Genomic DNA, 25,666 nt, shown 5'->3' on the forward strand with positions numbered 1-25,666 from the left:
ACAAATTCATAGGTTTGTTTATGGCTCTGAAAGTTTTCTGAGGTGCAAAAATAGCAATAGCGTCTTTATACATGTGCTTTTCCATACCAACTCTCTTTCTGCTGACGGAATTTTCCGAGGGCACCTGATTGGTCTATTTATGTGCATCTTACAAATGCAGATCAGGACGGTCCAAATCCATGACGGCCTAGTCCCTTAACAAGATAATCATAAATCTGATTATTACAATTTAAATGATGCAGATATCAATTTGTGGGGTTTTAATAGCAATAGTAATGTATAATAATGATCGTTGTAATTCAAACCGTTATTATCTTGGCTATCAATGTCCACGCGTGAAACAGGCCGGTTGTCATTTATCGAGGCCGTTGTAAGTTTAGGCTGTATTGACCAGACTCATACCTGACATGCACGCTAAGCATAGCTTAGTTAAAAAAGTATAAAGTACTTTTGTTTTGGAAATTGTTCTTAAGATATTACAAAGAAGCGATTCCTGTTTATATTAACTGTTAACATGCGTTCAGCATTTAAAAAATTCTTTTTTCTAAACAAGACTAGTACCATGTATGGCGTGTATTATTATTTAATGTCAGATACAAATGTGTGACCTTAAAATTAATACCTATTCAATAATTTTATCATTTTATATCATAAACACCTTGATCCCGGCAATGAAACCAAGTTATTTTACTAACTATTATATTCTGTAGCCAGTAGGTCCTATAAAAAAGAGCGGGTCCTGTATTTTTTCCCATTTTACAGGACCTTCTGTCCAGTAAATATTTGCCTAGTTTGAATTTGACTGAGCATATATAGATAGATAGAAAAACCACACGCTGCACATATTACAGGCTTTTGTATTGCTGATATTTAATTTCTTCTTTGCATATTCAATTGATAAAAAAACTCAAATGGATGTCTATTCTTAGTTTGCTGTCTTATTGTACCCTCAAATTATAAATGTTTCTTCAATGATTGAATTTTCAGAAACCTCATTCTTTAAAAGAAATTTTCAAAGTTATTTGGTTAAAGCCACACACTTTGAAATGAAATACATGTTAATCAATACATAAAGATGCAATTTGAAGGTGTGCAAAACTGTCATTAAATCTATAGCCTAACATGTGTATATTCTAATTGGCATAAGTAAAATTAAATCTATAGCCTAGTTAGAAAGTAATATATTATTGTTTAAATGGTACCGCTTTTAAACCGAAAGTAGGATTTGTAGACATATAAGTCTATTTTGACAAATGCAATTATTTTTAAGTTTTAAAGCGCAAAAAAGATTGATTTCTACCTTGTAATCACCAGATATATTCTAAATGGCAAAGATAAAAATATGTTTATTATTTATACATAAATTTACTATGCCATGCAGTTAATTTTTAGGTGTGTGGCTTTCAGTCATTTACAAAGTTGAGCAAATATAATCATTTTTCTAAAAATAAATCATCCTCTGAAGCCCCCACTGAGATTCAAACTCAGACCTCTTTCCTCCGTGAAGGAAAGTATTCTATCTTGAAATACAAGGGCATGTAAGAGGAAAGTTAGTTATTTTAAATCTATCAACAAATAGATTTGAACAATATTTATATGTTATTAAAATATGCAAACAGCCCATAAGTTTATTTTTCACATGACCTTCATAACAGAACAGACATCTCTGAATCTGCAATACATTACATTCTTAAGTGTTAACAAGGTAAATGTTGACGACTAACAACAGACGACAGACAAAAGGCAATCACAAAATCCAGAGTTTAAAAGAATTTACGATACACGAGATACGTATTTCATACTTTACAAGAGCGAAGGAGTCATAAAAAACTTAATTTATTATTAACAACACGCTTACCTCAATTTTAACTTTATCCCAATGCTTTAAACAATAAATTTACAATGATATGAACTTCCATTTTCTGTTCTTCCTTCCCTTTCTCATAAATTATTTAAAACCACACTATTTTTTAATAATAAAAGTATTAAATGCTAACCATTCTGACCTTAAACACAATATAGGAAACCGTACCAGGGTTTTTTTTTCGAAAAAGTGGAAGACGCTGGACGCTGGGTAAAAGGGGAAAATCGCGCGCGAAAGAGACATATTTGGGGAAAAATAAAAACTGTTCATTTCAATGTCTATAACTCACCTACAGACTTCAGGGTTTTTTTAGAAAAAGAGTCATGTCTCTGACCTTTTTGTTCTTAAACACATGAACAAGTATGATATTAAAGTCAAAGTCCTAAATAAAGTTGCAGGGGTAGATCTAATAATGGGAAATGTTTTCAACTTGGGCCGGGGAACGATGTCAATATTGTGATTTCAATTTCATGATGAATGGGTTGACGATCTAGATCTGCTACAGTATTGGAAGGGAAAGGTGCGGCAGCTGCCGATTGTCTACTTTCACTTTCACAATAATCCGACAGTATTAATCGATGTTGATTACATGTACCTCCGAATCCTGCTGGGTTTCAACGGTTTTTGATGATTCATTCTTAAAAAATACGTCAACGCAATTAATATTTTCCGAGTCCGAACGTTTTATTTTGTTCGTGTATGAACGCCAATTGTAGTGCTGCAACAATACGCCAAAAACCGTATTGCAATATATTGTCAGTTCAAAAACCCGTATTGCAATATATCGCAATATATTGCTTACTTGTACCAAAATTATAACTTGCCAATTACCCGATAATCCCGTATATTCCAGTTTTAAAGCAAATTCTGGTATATATTTACTATATATGTGCTCGAGAATAACAAAAAACACAAACATTCGCAAATTTTCTTAAGTATCAAATACATTTTGGCATTCGTTACTATTTAAAGATGTGATGAAATAATGTCCAACCGGGGCTTTTTTTCCACTGAACACGCGTAATTCACCTGACGTGATGTTCCCGTTTTTATACAACACAAAATACACCCATACTTTCCATGCCACGTTCTACATGTCTGTATAATTTTCGCGCGCTTTTTATTGAGACAAAGGATAAAGCACTTTTTATTTGACACTAGAATTTTTTATTGTCGCATTAGCATTAAAATTTTGAAACGATTCCGAAGTTCGGAATACAAATTTAATAATGCTCAATACAGAATCGAACAAAACATTTACAGCTGTGCGCAATTAATTCAACGATAATCTGTTCAAAAGCATCGAACGAATGCACCGATGTAACAACGCTACTCCGTATAATACACTTTCAGAATGCTATTTTTACGGAATTTTTTGTTAACCTTGTTATCATTATTTCGAATGGCTTTTCTGGAGGAAATGTGAATGAATTTTTGTAAAATGTTCGTACCGGTATGATGAAAATCGTATCGCAATACAATATGCGAATTGCGTATTGCGATATATACCGATAAACCGGTATATTGTTGCAGCACTAGCCAATTATGAGACTTTTTCTGTTTTAACGTTTATATCTTGGCTTTCACATAACCCGGATGAAAATTCGACTGGTTTCCGGTAATTAATTGACGAAACACCCTTCTCGCGCAAGACCGGAATCCAGTAAAATAGTCACATGATTAATACGATTAGTTGCCCGGTTTCCATGACGTAATTTAAGAGCTATATATAGAATCACTGGGATTCCCAGATTTGAGTGTTCGTCGGGAGAGAGAGAGAGAGAGAGAGAGCGAGATCGTTGTACATGGTACAAATTGGATAAGCGTCGACTTCCCAAAAGAAAAAAGAAAAATTCTTTGAGGGTAAAATATTATATTTTGGTGAAAAATTATATTTTTGGAGGGGAAATGGTATTTTTAGGGGAAAATTTCTGGTAGGGGAAGACGCCGAATATCGGCGTCACTTTCTTAGTAAAAAAACCCCCTGCGTACATCCAACTTGTCGTCATTAAAGTCCAGAGTTTACATGAAATTATGTTACACGAGATATGTATTTCATACTACACTACGCGACCCGTGATTTTTGCTGCAATTCTCGCATCACCGCATGTACATGTAACATATATGTATACATTTACATTATACATTGCAATAATAAAGCTTTTGTTGTTGTTGTATACAATGGGCGTATTAGCTAAAATACTCCCGTTCGACATGAATTTGATGAAGTAATGTCGGAAGCTTTAACGGCTCCAAATTAATATAACAGCGCAGAATGATCATGCAATAATTATTGAACATAACATGTAAACATTATTTAATTATATTCCTGGCCCGAATACACTACCACTTTTCAAATTCCATATTGTTGCCATATACATGTAGCACTGTCTAAATTGAAAGTTGCATACTGTTTCGTCATTGGTCTGTTATAAATACCTTGTTTATCTATACATGGTATTTGATTTAGACAAAACTAATAATTTGGTAATTTACGAGAAATATGATATAAGCTTTTTAAATACGCTCGTCCCACATTATGCACTGTACTCTTTACACTTCTGAAAAATGGCGTAGTCATATGGTTGTGTTAATGAAATTCTCAAGCATATTTACCGACATAAATGTTTAAGATTATTTTTTTCGTAAGTGAAGTTGTAATTATGTTGGATTATTTGATAATTGTGAACATTAGAAAAGCGTTATGTATACAGTTATCGATACAATTCGGTTTATATGCATGAATTGCTGAATCATCGATGTCACCGATATCCACTGCAATCACGGCGAATCACCGCAAAACTGAGGGGAATCAGGGCGAAGATTATCTTGCTCTCGCGCGACGGCAGAGTGACGAATCACGTGAAATCTCAAAAATCAAACTGTCCGCCTTGACTCCGCAAATTAGGCAACAATCACGGGTCACGTAGTGTATACATTGTATATACAGAAGCGAAGGAGTCATAAAAAAACTAAATTTAGTATTAACGACAAGCTTACATTTACATCAATTTTAACTTTAATCCTTTGCTTAAAACAACAAAGTTACAAAGATATGAACCTCCAATTTTGGTCATCCTTCTCTTTCTCAAAATTTATTAAAAACCACACTATTTTTTTTTAATTTGTGTATCAAATGCTAACCATTCTTACCTAAAACATGATTAAGGAAACCGAAATTTTGACGCAGCGAGTTATTTTATTCTTATGGAAGATTAAATTATGCATGACAAAAATACAATCGGAAATATTTTTACAATCTTTTGAGGCTTTAAAAAAGATTTTACTGTTAAATAAAATAACACGTCTGACTTGTCGTCATTAAAATCCAGAGTTTGAATGAAATTACGTTACACGAGATACGCATTTCATACCATATAAGAGCAAAGGAAACATAAAGAACTAAATTTAGTATAAGCGACACGCTTACCTAAATTTAAACTTTAATCCAATTCTTAAAACAATAAAGTTGCAAGATACGGTAACTGCACGCACTTTGTAAAAAAATCTCAAATTCATTTGAACTCCACACTCATTCCATCACGCGAAACCCTTAAGGTGTCGCAATACAGAAGCGAAGGAGTCATAAAAAAACTCAATTTAGCATTAACAACATGCTTACATGTACATCAATTTTAACTTTAATCCTTTGCTTAAAAACAATAAAGTTACAAAGATTTGAACCTCCAATTTTGGTCATCCTTCTCTTTCTCAAAATTTATTAAAAACCACACTATTTTTTTTTTAATTTGTGCATCAAATGCTAACCATTCTTACCTAAAACATGATTAAGGAAACCGAAATCTTTACGCAGCGAGTTATTTATTCTTATGGAAGATTAAATTATGCATGACAAAAATACAATCGGAAATATTTTTACAATCTTTTGATGCTTTAAAAAATATTTTACTGTTAAATAAAATAACACGTCTGACTTGTCGTCATTAAAATCCAGAGTTTTAATGAAATTACGTTACACGAGATACGCATTTCATACCAATGAGCAAAGGAGACATAAAGAACTAAATTTAGTATAAGCAACACGCTTACCTAAATTTAAACTTTAATCCAATTCTTAAAACAATATTATAAAGTTGCAAGACACAGTAACATGCACGAACTTCCATTTTCTGTGATTTTTTTGCGTTCCATTTCTCAAAATTTATTTACAACCACACTAATTCTTAATTACATTTGTATCATATGCTTAACATAACAAAGCCGTAATCCTGTCGCTGTAAGTTATTTTATTCCTATGAAAATTTAAATTATGCATGGCAAACACAAAATCCAAAATAATATTGGATTCTTTCTATGCTTAAAAACATATTTAACTGCACGACTGACTTGTAGTCATTAAAATCCAGAGTTTAAATGAAAATACGCCACACAAGATATAGCTGTATTCCATATCAATTCATGTGTGCTGAACAAAGGGGCAAATATACACTAGGCTTACAATGCTCAAACCAAAAGGTTCCAAATTGTTGCAAACAAATAAATTAAACATTCACATTTAGCAATTATAATTACAAGCTATTTGTTTTTGTACTGCTATAAATTGTGGTGTGGTGAACCTATATGAGAATCAGGTGAACCACTGCCCTAATCAGAAATCAGTCTGAATTAATGTTACTCAGCTTTACATATTCTACTAATTATTAATTAAATAAAAATATTAAATCTTGACAGAACTTTGTCAAGTTGACGATGCTTATAATTTGAGAAGTTAATGATTTATAACATCGAGGGGGGTATTCCAGACGTTAAACATTGCATCATTACATGGAAAAACAGCTGCACAACTGTATGCGAAAAGGTAAAACAGTATATTCTATCGAGAACTAACTTGCATAGCAACGTCCGAAATGTGCAAACTCCGACATCTAATCGACATTAATAAATTCAAGATATAACGTTAACTGAACTGTTATACAGAAATCAAACTATAAAACTTGTGTTTTGATAAAAAAAATAAGCAAAGCAAACCAAAAAAAATTACCCTTTTAACGGCAAAACGATTAATTTATCCAATATTCAACACATGTATTTCCATTCAAATTATTGTGGTGGAGACCGGTTTGACTTGGCCGTTCGGACCCCAAATGCGGTGACTTCTGGGAAATGGTCTTCAGTTCCGGTTCTGCTATTCCTAGACGATTGTGTTGTATTTACGTTCTCCTTGGAAATCCAAGATGTCCTGGGTGATCCTCAGTTCAAGTGATCCAAGCCAGCGACAGAGCGTAAGTACAGCTAATTATCTATTGTCTCATTTACAATAAATGGCCAACTGAGGATCACCCAGGACATCTTGGATTTCCAAGGAGAACGTAAATACAACACAATCGTCTAGGAATAGCAGAACCGGAACTGAAGACCATTTCCCAGAAGTCACCGCATTTGGGGTCCGAACGGCCAAGTCAAACCGGTCTCCACCACACTCCTCCCCGTTCTAACAAGCCCCCCTCCCTAGCCCAATTTAGCTTTCCAATCCCCGTCTAAGGTTTAACCTTATAATTTTTTAATACATAACCAAATCTAAGGCATTTAAGTCATCAGGAGAATATCAAAATTATTTATTCCCACCCACTGAGCTGCCCGTCCCCAGGTTACACCATATATTACACCACACAGCTCATAGCCCTTCCCCCACATGACCCACCAGAAATCTGGTCAAAACCACACCAATCCATACACCACTCTAGTTCCCCCCCCCTGCCGGTGTACGAGCCCACTGGGCCCGCATGACCGATTACTTAATGTGTGGCTCCAGTGAAAGTGACAATCCAATGCGGACGGCGCCGCATTTCTAGGCACCCCCACTCTCAAACCACACCATCTTCCCACCACCTCCATATCCTCCTCAAACTGGACCCTCCCAGATTCTGGGACTACGGCCATCTATCTCACCTCCACCTCATCATCCAACCGGAATATCCGACTCCATCTCTGAGAGACTGAGTCTTGTGTCCTCTCCGGTTGGAGCCAACTCCCACGTCACCCTCACCTCCTTGCCATCCACACTGCCTAACATTCAACCGGAGTCCTCAACCTCGGAGGAGAGCCGAACTATCAGCACCCTCCGCCTGCCGAGACTACGGTATAACTTCGACCGGAGCTTCCGCCTCCACCTCTGAATCAGAGATGACGATGGCCTTTTCAGCAAGGCTATGCTTGGCCTTGCAATGTACTCCTCACATAACTAACAACCCCTATCCAATCTGCTGTTTTGTTTGGGATAGCATCAATACCTAAACCCTCACTAAGGTAACCCCATTTACACACATCAAGCACTCGCACACACTTATCAATGTCACATCTGAATCCCGGTTCATATCATTATTTCATCCTATATCGACGTTTAGTGCCGACAATTACGTAGATTTCTTGTTAAATAATGATGGACAACCTGCACAATCAATTCAACCCATATTCCATACAATTTATCATACACAACTTAACAAATAAAGACGTTAATAATTGTTAAGGGAATGTTCACAGTTGTTCTGAAAGCTAAATGTGTAATCACGCCTTCACCAATTACCACTCAGCAATCATGGTCCACTATTAAGGACATCATAATAATTGACAGTATTTCTAAAACCATACTTTGCCTTTCAATTTGTGAGTACCTTACGTCAATAACTTTGAAGGGATGGTTCACAGTTGTTCTGAAAGCTAAATGTGTAATCACGTCTTCACCAATTTCCACTCAGCAATCATGGTCGACCATTAAAGACATCATAATAATTGACCTTTTTTCTCAAACCATACTTTGCCTTTTCAACTTGTGAGTTCTTTTCAAAAAGGAAAGGTTGCATAAGATACTTACTCTTGTATTTAATATTGTATAATCCGACATGCAATATACTGCAAAGAAACTGAAAGATTATTGTAATTCAAGAAAGAATCTTTTGTTTCAAAAATTGTTGCCAATCCATCAACATACAATCACTTCATACTCACTGCAAACTGTCACAACTATAGAGACCATTCAACCGAACATGCCAATAAGTCTAGTCATTCATTGAAATAATTTCTACTTCTCCCAAACCGGAAACTATCTTGCTCCCCTCAGCTTAACTAGGCTTTAGTGAACCATCAAACTGAGCTCTGCCTTCACCTGTCAATCAGATGAAAATGGCATTCTCTACACGATCACCTCCGCCATTTCCTATACCATTAGGCATAGACAGGACCCCCTCCACGTCTGGCTTTCGGAACTTAACCCGATACAGGGACTAACACCTCCTCTACCAACAACCAGAGTTAGCCACAAAAGGAGCCTTCCGATTCTACCTACACAGCCAACCACATTTATATTGCTCAACCAACTGATTGCATCACACGGCTGAACCACCATTTGGAGTGTTATTCAACCTGTCACTGCAATCGACCTTACTTCACACCGTTGCTATCATCTCATTTGATGCATGCGTACTGAACCACCAAGTCACGCTCACTATCAGGTGGCTCAGTTCCATGCATCAGCCACTTCTGTGTAAAACAGAAATCATAATCATTGGCCAGTCGCTCCCCTATGGTCAGGTCTACTCGTGCCCTTTCCATAAGGTCATGAAGGTGCTCTGGCAATTCTGCTTCAGTACGATTCTCCAGCCCTTCCACAAACCGGTCAGGAGAAAACTCCTGTGGCACCGGTTTTACAAGCCTAGCCTCTTCCGCTCTACCCACAACTCGCCCTTTCCTAACCTTTACCGAATGATCGGACGGGTTCAGCATAGCGAGCCTCAACTTTCCCTCACCTGTATGTACCGACATAGGCACTATGAGGTCCACTCCTACCCCCTCAACAACAAAGGTATCAAGCTTAGTCTCCACAGAACAGGGTACCAATGCTACAGAGTTCGGTGGAACTGACATAAACTTGTTAACCTTAATCTTAGCCACTCTAAGACTATCACTCACCACTTCCTCGCTCATTGACACTACTGTGTCCCTGATGCTTATTGCGGACCTAGGAATATCAATCTTTATTCCATGCTTCCTCATGAAGTCCAGTCCCAAAAGCATGCTGTCTTCTATTGGCGCGACATACACTTTCTCAGTGAATGTCTGACCCCCAATCTCAATCTTGACGGGGCCAACAATTGCGCCTTTCATACACAAATCCCGACCAGCGGTCATAACCGACACCTGTTCTAATACCGGTATATCACCTGGTATTTTTTTGAACACCCTATCAGACACCAAAGTCACCTCCGCCGCTGTGTCAATAACAGCTTGTACCACAAGGCCATCACCCAATGTCGCGTTAATACGAAACATTGAGCCAGACCTTATCTGACATACAACAACAGATTGGCCCTTTTCCTTTGGGGTCATGTTAGGACCACTTACACTGACCCCCTTTCCGTTTAAATCTGCAAACCTTACTGTTTTGCCTTCCTTTGAGCCAAGGGTTTTGCCCTGCTCATCAGGTGTGACATTCGGGCAATCTTTCTTCATATGCCCATATCCGTTACATTCGAAACACCGGTCATTACTGACAGGTGACAGAGTCCTGCTACACAACTTCGGACATTCCCGCTTAAAATGTCCGATTTCGTTGCAATTGTAGCATTGCCCGCTTGGGGAAGTCGTTGGACTCCTACTCCGCCTTTCCAGTAGTTTGTCCAACTTACCCATAACCGCATCCATCTTCTCCTCCATCCTTCCAACTCGTTTCTCCAGAGCATCAACCCTTCCGTTTATCTTGCTCTGTTCTCCAACCCTCACCTCCGCCACTTGTACATCCTCTGCACATACTACCTTTTCACCGTCTTTGGCCGTCCATACATCAGGCCATGCGTGTGGATTGCCCACTTCATTTTATCTATAGCCTGCTCTATAGTTTGTGGGCGTTGGTTAATCACCTGCTCTCCCGCCTCTTTCTCACGGGCCCCCATACAGAACCGCAATATGGCCTGTTGGGTCATGAAGGCATCCGGAAGTTCCCGGAATGCCTTACCGGCTAACGTCAACACTCTATCCGCCCACTCATCAAGGGACTCCTCCTCTCTTTGTGTCGCACTCGAGAATGTTACCATTGCCGTCTCCGGCAACTCACGGTAACCGAACCGCCTCTCCAGTTTTTCCACCACTGCCGCATAGGTCATTTCTACGTTCCTATCCGTAGTCAGTGCATAGAACTCACTGGCCCTATCTGTCAAACACAAGCAGAGATAATCTCTCTTTTCCTCCTCCGTCCATTCGAAGATGGAGGCAAACTTCCCGAACTTCGTCAAGAAAGCCTGCCAACTCCCTTTGCCATCATACGTCAATGATTTGGGCAAAGATTGGAGCCTGGCCTTTTGTTGTCCCATCCCGGCTCCTCCCATATTGCCCCCGTTTGAGGGTGCAATTTTCTTTCGAGCCCCCTGTGCCCCTTCCTTGGCCTCAGGCTTCAAGGGCACATCATTAGTGGGTACCCTGTCTGGCACCGCCTGTGGCGTAGCCCCATACCCATGCGGCATTGGCGGCATGGGTGGGATCATATACCCCCCTGGCCCTCCCATCCAAGCATAAGGATAAGGATAACCTGGCTGCCAACTACCAGGGTGCATTGCCGGATACATGGGCATGGGGTACCCCGGGTACTGCCCCCCACTTTCCATTTTGCTTTCCTTACTTGGGTTTATCCCCAAATGCATCGGCGTAAAACCCGAGTATGAATAACCACCTTCTTCAACCTTTCCGTGTTTACCCAGGTACATTCCCGAATGCGTCGGCATAGGCGGGTACTCCGGATATGGATGTTCTATGCGCTCATTCCAACCATCCTTATACCTTAGCCGTGCCCCCGACTCTCTACTTTTAAAAGAGTCGACTGGGGCCGACGGTGGTCCACTCAACCGAGCTTGATCGATGACCGTTGTCAACCTTTGTATGGCTTCTATGTCATCGTCAACCTGCTCTTTCATTGTTACCTCAGTTTTACCCTCACTTTTCTCCGTTTCCGATTTGCTGAAGCGTACCATGCTCCAAAACCCTTCGAATTCCCGAAAATGTGGGATTTGAGTTAGTAGCTCCCTTGTCATACGACCTTCACTGTCCCTAATATGTACAATTGCTTCTGCAACCTTTTTACCAACGCCTGGCAAAGTTTGCAACTCATCCGATGAGGCTGTGTCTATATCGACAGCGGGATTATAGGTTGCCATTGTAAGTATTAAAGACAAACTCAAAATATTATTTGTTTATTTATTTTATTATGTCACTTGGGAAATGCTGAAATTGCAGTCAGAAATAAACAAAAACAAAATTGAAATGGATCCTTTATTTTTTTATGTATTCTTTGAAAATGCTGAAGTAGCAATGCTATGTAATCATAAAAGATAAACTGCAATTATGAAGAAATTCTCAAGAAAAATAATCAAAATGACATTTAGTGAATTTAATCACTAAATAAACTCTGTTAGTAAGAGGAAATATCACTCAGCGAAAATGACGCGAAGTGAAACTAAAAAAATAGTCAAAATGTTGATTTAGTGAACACAATCACTAAATAAACAAATAAATAAAAACTCAATAGTTCAAAATACCGCGCAGTGATGTCAATATCACTGGTGAAACAAAAAAATCAAAATGCCATTTAGTGAATCGAATCACTAAATGAGAAAGATATGATCGCGTGGAGATATCACCGAGTGAAGATAAGAACTATCACCATGTGAAAATATCACACAGTGAAAATATCACATAGTGAAAATATCACCGAGTACAATAAATATCACTCAGTGAAACAAAATTCACCGCATGAGATTGATCACGCAGTGAAACAAAGTATTATTAGGTGAAAAGAATTGTCACCATGTGAAAATATCACACAGTGAAAATATCACGGTGAAAATATCACCGAGCAAAACAAAGTTCACTCAGTGAAACAAAATTCACCGCATGAGATTGATCACGCAGTGAAACAAAGTATTATTAGGTGAAAAGAATTGTCACCATGTGAAAATATCACACAGTGAAAATATCACGGTGAAAATATCACCGAGCAAAACAAAGTTAACTCAGTGAAACAAAATTCACCGCATGAGATTGATCACGCAGTGAAACAAAGTATTATTAGGTGAAAAGAATTGTCACCATGTGAAAATATCACACAGTGAAAATATCACGGTGAAAATATCACCGAGCAAAACAAAGTTCACTCAGTGAAACAAAATTCACCGCATGAGATTAATCACGCAGTGAAACAAAATATTACTAGGTGGAAATATCACCGAGTGATTACAATATCACCAAGTGATGTAACTGTCACTGAACAGATAAAAGTTACTAAGTGAAACAAAATTCACCACATGAAATAAATCACGTAGTGAAACAAAATATCACCAAGTGAACAACATTCACCGAGTGAATAAATACCCCAAGTGACCAGCCGACAAAGCACAGCAGTTTATACAGCAGTTGTGTTAAAATTAACTGAGAAGAAAATATATATTTCTTAAACGTGTTTACTGTAGTGTAGCCTCCAGTGTTTATGTATAAGAAAACGAAAGTAAAAAATTCCCCAATTTGAATATAATACAGTTGATAATGAATTGCCTTTGCCTGAAATACGATAACGTTAGTGGAAAACCAAATATGAAATACAATTGAACAACAGGGAGATAACTATTTACCGAAAGACTAAATTTAGAATGCAATTACACGGTTCGATAGTACGCTGTCGACGAAATCTGAAAGTTTCAAACACACTTAAAAATATAGTAATTAGCCCGAGTTCCGGGAAAAGGCGTAATACTAGTTTAATATTAGGGTAAATAGGGACTATATGACCTAAAGTTACTTAACAAATGTTTAAAATAACCGACAAACAGGAATGTCGTTAAATAAAATTCAAGATGGCTGACAATTTACTTTGTTAATAATGGCCAATTAGAAATTTAAAATACGTATAGAGTTTTTGCTCGCAGCGCCATTTATTGTAAATTAGACAATAGATAATTAGCTGTACTTACGCTCTGTCGCTGGCTTGGATCACTTGAACTGAGGATCACCCAGGACATCTTGGATTTCCAAGGAGAACGTAAATACAACACAATCGTCTAGGAATAGCAGAACCGGAACTGAAGACTATTTCCCAGAAGTCACCGCATTTGGGGTCCAGACGGTCGAGTCAAACCGGTCTTCACCACACACAGGGGGATATGGAGGTGGTGGGAAGATGGTGTGGTCTGAGAGTGGGAGTGGCCTAGAGCGGCCCTGTCCGCATTGGGTTGTCACTTTCACTGGAGCTACACATTAAGTAATCGGTCATGCGGACCCAGTGGGCTCGTACACCGGCAAGGGGGGAACTAAAGTGGTGAATGGATTGGTGTGGTTTTGACCAGATTTCTGGTGGGTCATGTTGGGGAAGGGATATGAGCTGTGTGGTGTAATATATGGTGTAACCTGGGGACGGGCAGTTCAGTCGGTGGCAATAAATAATTTTAATATTCTCCTGATGACTTAAATGCCTTAGATTTGGTTACGTATTAAAAAAATTATAGGGTTAAAGCTTAGACGGGGATTGGAAAGCTAAATTGGGCTAGGGAGGGGGGCTTGTTAGAACGGGGAGGAGTGTGGTGAAGACCGGTTTGACTCGACCGTCTGGACCCCAAATGCGGTGACTTCTGGGAAATAGTCTTCAGTTCCGGTTCTGCTATTCCTAGACGATTGTGTTGTATTACGTTCTCCTTGGAAATCCAAGATATCCTGGGTGATCCTCACTTCAAGTGATTCAAGCCAGCAACAAAGCGTAAGTACAGCTAATTATCTATTGTCTGATTTACAATATTATGCCCTTGAACTTTAACGGTTGATTGTCGTTTCGTGCCAATACCAGTTCGTGCCACTAATATTTGTGTTGTTTATTTTTAAAGGTAAGTTTCGTGAGAAATAAATGTGTTTGAAAACTTTCTCACATGGTAATGGTATATAAAATTCAACTCATCGGACAAATTCAAGAACACAATGACACTTACCAAGTTTTCTGAACAACCGTACACAGCGCAAAATGCGGGAGCCGCGTGATGTCTATTTCCATATCCACGGGTGTGTTTATGTCAAATGCTAGTGTTTTTCAATAGATCGTATACTTATCTAAAAAACGGCGAAGTAGCGTTCACTTTAACTATTTTGATGATGTTATTTTGTAAATACTTTCTCGCGTTCTTTTCGAACGTTCATTGGCAGCCATATTGAATGTTGGTTGTATACTTCCGAAATAATGTGTTTTAATGACTCTCAAAAATGTTTTTAGTGCAGAAATTGTAGTTTTAAGTATCGATTTCTCGGATTTATTTTATATATTTTGTTAACTTATTTGCGTTTAAATTTGATTGTTTGTTGTTTACTTGCGAACTATTTTTCATGTGTACGCTAGTGGATATGTAATCAGGTTACCATATTTACATTAATGAAATTTAACTGTTGTTTGTTTTTGTTTGTTTTGTTAATATTTTCTAAACGGGTTCAGCTATGTATGTTAAACGCAATATGAATTTATTTATTAATTTGGGAATAAAATCGCAATATGTATTAATTAAAATCAAATTTGAAGTGTCTATCGCGTGAATTGTCTCCTTGTGTTGAATTGTGTTTGGGTTGCTATTAACGCTATTAACGCTTCCGGCGAGAACTCATTTTATAGCGATTGCGCAATAAAAAACACCACTTTTTCGTAATTTTATCAAAAACTGGACTTTTCCCAGATATGACGAATACGCCATCGTGTAGATCGAGTTCTGGTCCATATACATGTCAAATTTCAGCAAAAGTTACAGACCAGTTTTCAAGACTCCCAAATCGCTGCTATACGCTGGAGCTTAACGAATTTTAGCCCCCTTTATCATTCGTTCGATTGAACGTCATCAATGATGACGTCCAATACAGCACTCATTCCATATAAATATCTCGTTGTAGGAAATTGCAATTGAGACTTTAGGTATACATATCTCGTTGTTGGAATTGCAATTTAAACTTCAGGAGTACATATCTGGTTGTGTGGATTTGCAATTCAAACGTCAGGAATACAGCTCTCGTTGTTTGGATTTGCAATTTAAACTTCAGGTATACCGACCTCGTCGTGGAGATTTGCAATTAAAGCATCATTTATAGAGATGTTGTTGTTGAGAATTGCAATTAAAACTTCAGGTATATATATCTTGCTGTGGAGATTTGCAATTAAAACTTCAGGTATAAATATATTGTTGTTGAGAATTGCAATTGAAACTTCAGGTATACAGATCGCGTTGTGGGGTATTGCAATTGAAACTTCGGGTTTATAGATCTCGTTGTTTGGAATTGTACTTGAAACTTCGGGTATAAAGGTCTCGTTGTGAAGAATTGCACTTGAAACTTTAGGTATAAATATATCGTTGTGGGACATTGTAATTCAAACTTCATGTTTAACGATCTTCATTTGGAGAATTGCAATTAAAGCTTCATGTATACATATATCGTTGTTTGGAATAACTTCAGGTATTAAGGTCTCAAAGGTGTCGTTGTGGGAAATTGCACTTGAAACTTCAATTCTAAAGATCTCGTTGTTGGAAATTGCAATTGAAACTTCACGTATAACGATTCAATTCAAAGTTCAGGTATACATATATTGATGTGTGGAATTGCATTTACACGTCGGGAATAAAGATCTCTTTGTGAAGAACCGCAATTTAAATTTCATGTACAAATATATTTTTGTGGAGAATTTCAATTGAAACTTCGGGTAAAAAAACCTCGTTGTTGTGAATTGTAATTGAAACTTCAGGTAAAACGATCTTGTTGTGGATAAATTCAATTAAAACTTCAGGTATTCAGATGTCGTTGTGTGGAAAATCAATTGAATAGTCAGGTATACATATCTTGTTGTGGAGAACTGCAATTCAAACTTCGGGTATATATCTCGTTGTTGGGAATTGTACTTGAAACTTCAGGTATACAGATCTCGTTGTGGGGAATTGCAATTATAGCTTCCGGTATTAAGATCTGGTTGTTGGAAATTACAATTTAAACTTCAGGTTTAGCGATCTTGTTTTGGAGAATTGCAATTAACACTTCCGGTAAACACATCTCGTTGTGTGGCATTGCACTTGAAACGTCAGGTTTTAAGATCTCGTTTTGGGGGAACTGCTATTGCAACATCAGGTATAACAATCTTGTTGTGGCGGATTGAATTGAAACTTCAATTATAAAGATCTTGTTGTTGGGCATTGCAATTGAAACGTCAGGTATAAATATCTTTTTGTGAAAAAACCGCACTTCAAAAGAAACATATATATTTAGAGTAGTTGACATTTTAATAGTTATAATTATTTTCTATAGACCGGAGCATATCCAGAAATGATAACAAATTACAACTTCAATCTTGACATTTAAACGTTTTAACAAACGTAGTATATGTATTGCAACGGTGTTGTTCAACAAAACGTTTCGTTTTCCTGATAAATAATAAATTAACGCGCATTATTGTTAATGCCTATATAATAAAATATTGGACACAATGTACAAAAATAGTATTTGATTGCAATATGATTGCTTCAATACTGCAATGTAGATAGCAAGTGGTCGCGTTTTTTCAGCAACGTTATATATACAGTACATACACATTTAAGCATTAGGATTAAAACTATCAAGGGGTACCTGTAAATAAATCTTCATTGATTAAAACTTTTTTTGAATGGTTTCAGAACTGTTGCGAGCGATGATGAAGCATTACGCCAAAACACTCAGTCATGTTACAACCTCGCCATTAAATGACTGGGTTCAAGCACGTTTAGATGACATTTACATGCCACCCGATTTGCAGCTCATGAAAAAAGTCAAGGGGTCCTTTATAAAAACTGGTACACAAATTACAGAATACATGAATGTGTTTTTAACGGATGGTGAACAAAGCCGGCATACGTTTATTCAAGGGGAAGCGGGTTCTGGAAAATCCACTTTCCTCGCCAAGTTAATTATGGACTGGTGTAGTGCTTCAACGAGAAAATCAGTCGAAGCGTTTTCGACGGCTGAAACTAACAGCGGCGATCATGATTCCAGATTAAAATGCGATCATTTCTTTAAAGATTTAAAGATTCTAACATCTTACAAGTTCATTTTTCATGTCACTTTAAGGGATTCGTTACATGAGTTTGACATTTTAGAGATGATTAAACAACAAATAATTGACTCCATTTACAGCAAAGAAGATCGTGATACTGCGTACACTCTGCTGAATGAGATCATGAAACGTGAACGTTGTTTGGTTCTACTGGATGGGCTAGATGAGTGGACCGGTACTGTAGGTCATAACCTGCCGACATTGGCTGTATCCCTTAGCCAGTGCGATATGTTAATTACAACCCGACCTTGGAAAATGACCCAATCGAAAATACCCGACTCAAAAATTGACACGTTGCTGCAACTAGAAGGAGTTAACAAGCCTTTTGATATTAGCAAAAGACTTTTGGCTTGTAGAGGTGATTATAATGAAATCAAGGATTTGGACTTTGAATCGTATGTTTTTAAAAACGACTTGTATAAGCTGCTGTTCTCACCGATGATGTTGTCGTTGATTGTGCATTCTTGGGCAGAAGGGACTGAACTGAAGGGCTCTAGGTGTGAAATATACAGTCTCTTGCTGGAAAGTCTTATAAAGAAGGTGAACAGTGAAACGAGTGAATTTCAACAGCCGCCCTATCGATGCTTCACTGCGACCCAATACATACAACCCAATATTGAAAACTTGAATAATATAGCTGAAGCGGCCTTTTATTTGTTGTTTTCAGATACACGAGAAAAAGCTCTTGTATTCACCATTACGGAACTAAATAAATTCAATTTAGGTCAAATAGATCAAGAGAACTTTGCACTGAAGTCCGGTATTTTATCAGCGACACGCAAGGCATCTTCATTAAGATCATATTCATCATTTTCATTTATTCATAAGAGCATTCAGGAATTCCTGGCTGCATATCATATTGCTCGCAATACCAATCTGATTGATGACGTCATTTCCGGATATCTCAACAGTCACGAGGATGCATACCTTGACATATCCCAGGTGTTCATCTTCCTCTGCGGACTGAACATGTCGGCTGCAAATACGCTTTCTGGCACGATGGATGAACATGATGTTGTTAAATTTGACCGTAGGTTTCAAGACATCATACTGACAGGACACAGAGAAGCTGTTGCCAATCAGCAAACTGATATTCTCCTCAAACTCAGTAGGTACACTGACGTCTATGATGAGAACATACGAGACCTGCACAGCATATGGACACAAAACAAGTCCAATGTCCTGAAAATGAGAATACATGTTCTAGACAGAAAGAATTATGCATCTCATATTGAGTTTAAACTGTCATCGTGCATCAATCTGAAATCATTGGAACTAGATGGAAACGGCATATTGCTGAGTGGTAATTATAAATATGGTAATGTTTTTATCAGATACTTCTGTGGTGTTTTGTTAAGTTCACTCGTGTTTTTTGTATTTATCTTAGTCTGATAAACATTTGCATGATTTAAAATCAACAAAAAACACTATAATTGGCAGTTCACATGATATTCAAAAATAACAACGATAATTTCCATTATTTGAAACTGCACTAAATACAAAAATCAGTTTGAAAAAATCCTTTGACCTTGATGTTATTCAGCATTATTGTGTTTCCACAGCATCAAAATTGGTAATTGAAATTGGTACCAAAACCAGTGGAATTGGGGCAATTTGCGTTGTTTTCAGACAAAATCTGATTATAATTACATTCTTCAAAAGCTGTCATTGGATATCAAACCAATACATAACGGTTACGTTTTACTGATATGAATTGTAATTGAAGCTTGGATATAACATAAGTAAAAGATACTTTTTAATTCACGTGACCATAACGTGGCCGAGTTCCAAACTGGGTGCCGTGATGTCAAAAGCTAGGTCACTAGGCCAACATAATGAAAAAGCTTGTTTTCACTCTGGAAGTCACATTTATGGTCACCTATTCATGAAACTTGGTCATAACATGTTTTCAAAATGATTTCTCAGCTGATTTCCAAAATGGTTCCGCTAGGTTGAACAATCATGCTGCCAGGGGGCGGAGTAGTTTTGCTGATATGGCTTTAGTTAACAATTGTTTGCACTATAGAAGCCAGATACATGTAGCCAGTCCAATCTTCGTGAAACTTGGTTCGAACATTAACTCCAACGATAGCTCGGCTGAAATCGTAAAAGTGTCCGGTTGTTGCAAAAAACATGGTCGCCGGTGGACGGGTCAGTTTCCTTATAGTAAAACCTTGTTAACACTCAATAAGTAATATTTGTAGTAAATTCCTTATAAAACTTGGTCATGTCATTTTTTATTATGATATGCGGGCCGAGTACATAAATAGTTCCGGATTATTGATAAACAGGGCCGCCAGAGGGGCGGGGTAGTTTTCCTCATTGCTATTGGAAAACATTGTTAACACTCTAGGAGTCACATGTATGGTCCAATCTTCATTAAACTTGATCAGTACGTTTGTATTAAGGATTTATCAAGGGCGTTCGAAAATGGCTCCAATCTGTTGAAAAACAAGACCGTCAGTAGTTGGGGCAGTTTCCAATATATGACTTTATGGAAACCTTATTATCGCTCTCGAAGTCACATGTTTTGCCCGTTTGCACGAAACTTGCCCAGAATGTTCGTTATAATAATATTGCAAATAAGTTAAAATGGTTTCGGTCTTTTCAGAAAATATGACTGTCACGAGATGTATAAGTAAAGCTTATTATTTTTGTTTAAACAACATTGTAACATAGATTAAAGTTGCTTTTTTTAAGGATGGTTACAACAAGTAAAGAAGTGCTAAGATTGTGATATATTGTAGTTGTTTTTGAAGATGATGATGGTTTACGATGATGATGATGAGCGCCTTATGGCCCACGGGTATCGGGTTTTTAAAAATTAATGAATTTATGTTAATATATTACTTTGAACTATTTTTTAAATTAAATAATTATGCTTAATAACATTTTCTACACACACACAATCAATTAATCGTGTTTACATTGTTGTATAAAAATAGCTAAAATTGTTTACAAATATGCCTGTATCTCATTTAACTTCAGCTTTTATGAAAAGGCTCTGGTCCGTGGAAAAACATAGCTGCAAGTTAGCGGGGTATTGTTCGTAATAAGACTTGTAAACACTCTAGTAGTCAGATTGTAAGTTGAAATTTCATGAAACCTGACCAGAACCGTTTTTCCTAATGATATCTCGGATGAGTTGAACACTTATTTACGCTGAAAAACTAGTTCACCGAGTTAAATTTAAGAAAAATATTGTTAGCACTCAAGAAGTTCACATTTTAAGGTCAAATTTGCATGAAGCTTTTTTCATTTGTTTTAATGCTATCTTGCATTCGAAGAACACTGCCACCAGGGGCCAGGGCAGATGTTATTATATGTTAACTGTCTAGATATCATTTTTAGTTGTGTAGCCCATTGGGTCCCTGGTGAGCGCATGTAGACGCATGGCTCTCTTGTTTTTCGTTTTAACACCGTTTAAATATACAGGCTCATTTGAATATTATAATATAATAATCGTTTTATATAAAAAAAATTTGCAGGGAAATAGTTTAACATTTGAATTACCTCAAAATATAAATACATATACTAATCAACAATTACGGCAATACATAATATCTCTTACATGTTCTGCATTAACAAACAACTTCCAAGCGTCACTTTGTTCTTAACCTCAGAAAACGTTCCTAATTAGAGAAGACATGTGCTTTTCAACTTTGGGTTTTGTTCATTTTCGGATTCGGTGTTTCTTTATCATGATGAAATACATGTACAATTTAATAATAGTTAAAAAAACACTAAAACATAGCCATCATAATTGTTATAATTTATTATCAGGTAATGATACACACTTTGAAATGTTTCAGATTGTATAAGTTGATACAAATCCACGTAATGTATGGGATAATTTTATTATACACTTATAGATGTATGAATATCATGACAAGTACGTTATACACAGTAAATATATATCGCACTAAATTGTTTAAGCGTGTCAATCTAAATTAAAATAATATTGTAACGCTCTTTGGTTTTCTCTGGACAGGTGTAGAAACACAAGAGTATTAAACACTTCTAACCAGTTCTAAATGTTTTATCCTAAAAACACAATAACCACGCAATTCACAGTATATCCAATAAATCACAAGTAACAAACCTTAAATAACATCTAACACAACTGATTAAACACCTCAAAGCAACTCAACTTACACTAACATCTCGTTCCTTTATAGCCCTAAATGATCTATGTATCCCATATCATAACAATCATAAAAGTACACATTGTCATATAAATAAACATAAAACAGCTAAGTCCAAATTATGCATAACATCCATGATAATCCTATATAGTTCAGAAATTCGTTACAATATTTTAAAACATTCGAACATAACATTGAAACTATTATTTAATATATGAAAACAAACAATAAAAAGTTGATACGACATAATAAAATAAATTGGATTTTGTTCTGAACTTTCATTAATTTCAAATGTGTTAATTCTTGAAAAATAAAACAAATATCAACAATGTTACCATATTACATGTATTTAGTATGTTAGTATGTTAGTTACCATGTTTTGTGAATTTAGTTATTATTTCAGATTCTGCGAGTTCGGTCATAACAAAACATCCAGTCAGGATTGTTCTAAAAGGGGCAGGTCCACCCCAGTGTGCAGACTCTATTCCAGTACTACCCTCTATAGAAGAAATTATATTGCGCAATGTCACATGTTCCTCTAGCTGCCTACTCAGTCTGTTCAGCACGCTTCTGACGGTCAATCATGAGGTGTTCTGTTGTCTGCAGGGGATCTTTATCGAATGTCAAGAGGGAGCAAAATGGAAAATACGTGTACTCATAAATAAAGGTTTAGACATGAAATTTAGCATAACAATTAATGATGATAGTCCTTATATATGGAAGGTTCTGCATGGTCTGAATATCAAGACTCTGTGTCTGAGTGGTGATTTAAGAGATTTAGACGTGCATCATGTAGAGTGGTCAAGGTCCCTATCGTCGCTCACACACCTGGAAACACTAGAAATAGAGACGACGCAAGTCAATCTGTTTAAGGCTCTGCATGGTCTGAATATCAAGAGTTTGAGTATTGATCAGAGCCATATAAACGTGGATTATGTAGACTCGTGTTCGCAGTCACTAGCATCGCTCAAACACCTGGAAACGCTTAGTATTAAGGCTTCTAACAACATTAACGGCCTGTGGAAGGCTCTGCATGGTCTGGCTATCAAGAGACTAATTATTGAGCAGGGAGATTTGAACATGGATGATGTAGAGTCGCCGTCGCAGTCACTATCATCGCTCACACAGCTGGAAATGCTTATCCTTTGTGTGCATGCATATAAACAGCTACAGTTACCTCAATCATTGACGTTTTTAAGTATATATTGTCATGCAGTACTTCCATCCAGAGTGCTTGAACTGGTGGACTTGATGCCTACATGTACTCAGGCAATTGAGGGTAGGCGGAAATTTTGGTGTTCTTTCGAGTGTTTCACTATCAAAAAAGTCCCACTGGAGGAATACAACGCCATCCACCAGGAACTGAAGAAACGGAAGAATTTAAAAGTGGAGAAATTCCAAATATTAGATTGGGATGCTAATTGTCTGCCACATATTTCTTTCGCTAATAGACTACTTAATAACAAAATTGATACTGTAGGCAGCCAACGAATTGCAATGGAACTTTTGATTACTCCATACTCAATCCCTTGAAATCATCAATTAATGCAGCTGAAACATCTGATTATAATGTGAATATTTGAAGGATTTGTGTCTGGAACTGTTGTAAATAAGAATGATACATCTCATTTGTAAATAAATAGATGAAGTAGGTTATGGTAAACATAAAATGATTAATTATTATTATTTTATAACTAGTGTATGGAAAAAGCCCACCATAGTTTGCCGACATTAAAATATGATAAAAAAATATCAGTTTTGATTCAAGATAGAGCTTAGTCTGATGTTTAATATAAAACGCTTTTATAGTCGCATGTATTTGTACAAGTTTAATTTTCTAGAACTACTCTCATATTATTGTACTCGATTTTTCAGAATATTTGAGAATAAACTCTCTAAGATATTTATTGGGTCATTTACAAAACATTATGTCTTGTTATATTAAATCTTATAATACTATGAGTTAATTTGCTCATTGTGTAGAAGTTTTACATTACATTGCCATAACAATAATTCCAATATAAATTTCCTTTGCCTCACACCAGCTGCACATCGAGTGCATATTTCTGAAGATTTGGTTGAATGCTTTCCCGTGCGTCCATGGAAGATTCTAGAAGTGTCTGAGGGGATTTAAACGTTAAACGATGCGTCTCTTAAACTTGTCTGTTACACAAAATGTTCAATTTGGGAAATTCAATCTTATTCACATGGCTGTTGTAAAGGAAAGTTATGTTCACTACAGGAGTACGCATATGCGGACGCGAATTATCTTGCTGCATGATACTGCAGTCTTAAGGGAAATGTTGCACTAGGAAGGGCATGACGACTGGCCTGAAAACAGCATTTATGTAGACGTTTGTTCGCCTTACGACGAGAGAAATTCTATAGTTACAGGTTGCATTGAAATCAGCAGTGTGTGTTTAAACATTTTTGTAAATAAAAAGTAATCAATTGACAGAACACTTTATGAACATTTTAAATGAAGTGGTTCTAACTTGGCACGAATTGGTTTTTGCATACCTCCTTTAAATTCTTAGAAATCGAAGTAAATATAGTCTGTGCTTTTTAAAACGTGTAAAGTCTATTAGGTTGCACTATTTTATTTTGTATTTTTGACTAGAATGAATATCTTTATTTTTGTTGCGAACGGCTTCTTTATGTATTGGTAATAACTCAGGGCCAGTGTGAGGTTTTGAATTTTTTAAACCACAAATGCTTTGCATTGATAATTAAAAGTCAGCGACCACAGTTGTATTAATTGTGCATGTGTTTGCTGTGTATTAGCCGTTGTGTCAATTTAATTTGTACATTAATTGTTGTTAGTTTAAATAAATGTTTGTCAATGTTTCTATGCAGACAATAAATGCCCTCATGCTATAATAAGGTTTATCTCATGCTAGTGTAGCTGAGGTGCACCTTGTTTATTTTGATAAATTATAAGTGATGTAGTTTTTCAATTGACGATTTGTATGATGAGTGTGATCATTTTATAAAATACAATTAGTGTAACTGTGTTTTCGTTTATTGTGTAATTAAGTGTTTATGTTGATAATGATGATTGCTATTATTTTATAACAATACAAATAATGGCGGAAGTGATAATTGATATGATGAAAATGACGGTTAGGAGAAGAAGGAGATAGAAAATGATGATTATAGTTCTGCTGTTGATGATGACGATAAACATGATGAGAGGGAATAGTAGATGGATAATTGAAATTATGATGATATGTAAATATTGTAATTCAATGAAAAAGAGGTGGATGCAGGCGATGCACTTTTATAAATGAGTTACTGAATTTAAATTTGAAACAAAATGTACACACACAAACACAAATCTAACTGCTTGCAGAAACAGTGATAAACAATGGTCAATGTGATTATTTTATTTAACTGTTCAAATGTTATAAACTCTTATACAATGAACGTATTTTCTCTAAAATTTCAATATACAATCAGGTGAATGACAGTATACGACATAAGTTTAGATTGTACTTGGTTTACTGTTGATATTACAAAAATAGTTGTATGACCTTGATGAAGACAACACATTATGCAGATTGG

General features: G+C 36.6%; 2 protein-coding genes across 2 annotated transcripts in view; both read left to right on the forward strand.

Moving 5' to 3' along the window:
• Nucleotides 1–25,666, forward strand: part of LOC127854880 (uncharacterized) — an 81,749-nt gene that overhangs the window by 26,336 nt on the left and 29,747 nt on the right. The window lies entirely within an intron of this gene.
• LOC127854590 (uncharacterized) overlaps nt 1–25,666 on the forward strand; it is a 63,202-nt gene that overhangs the window by 14,814 nt on the left and 22,722 nt on the right. The window contains exons 4-5 of the mRNA XM_052389652.1: nt 17,542–19,260; nt 22,506–23,249. Coding sequence (XP_052245612.1) covers nt 17,542–19,260; nt 22,506–23,249 — 2,463 coding nt within the window. The remainder of the gene's footprint in view (nt 1–17,541; nt 19,261–22,505; nt 23,250–25,666) is intronic.

The sequence above is a fragment of the Dreissena polymorpha genome, chromosome 13 (genome assembly GCF_020536995.1).
Source record: "Dreissena polymorpha isolate Duluth1 chromosome 13, UMN_Dpol_1.0, whole genome shotgun sequence".
Taxonomy (NCBI): Eukaryota; Metazoa; Mollusca; class Bivalvia; order Myida; family Dreissenidae; genus Dreissena; species Dreissena polymorpha.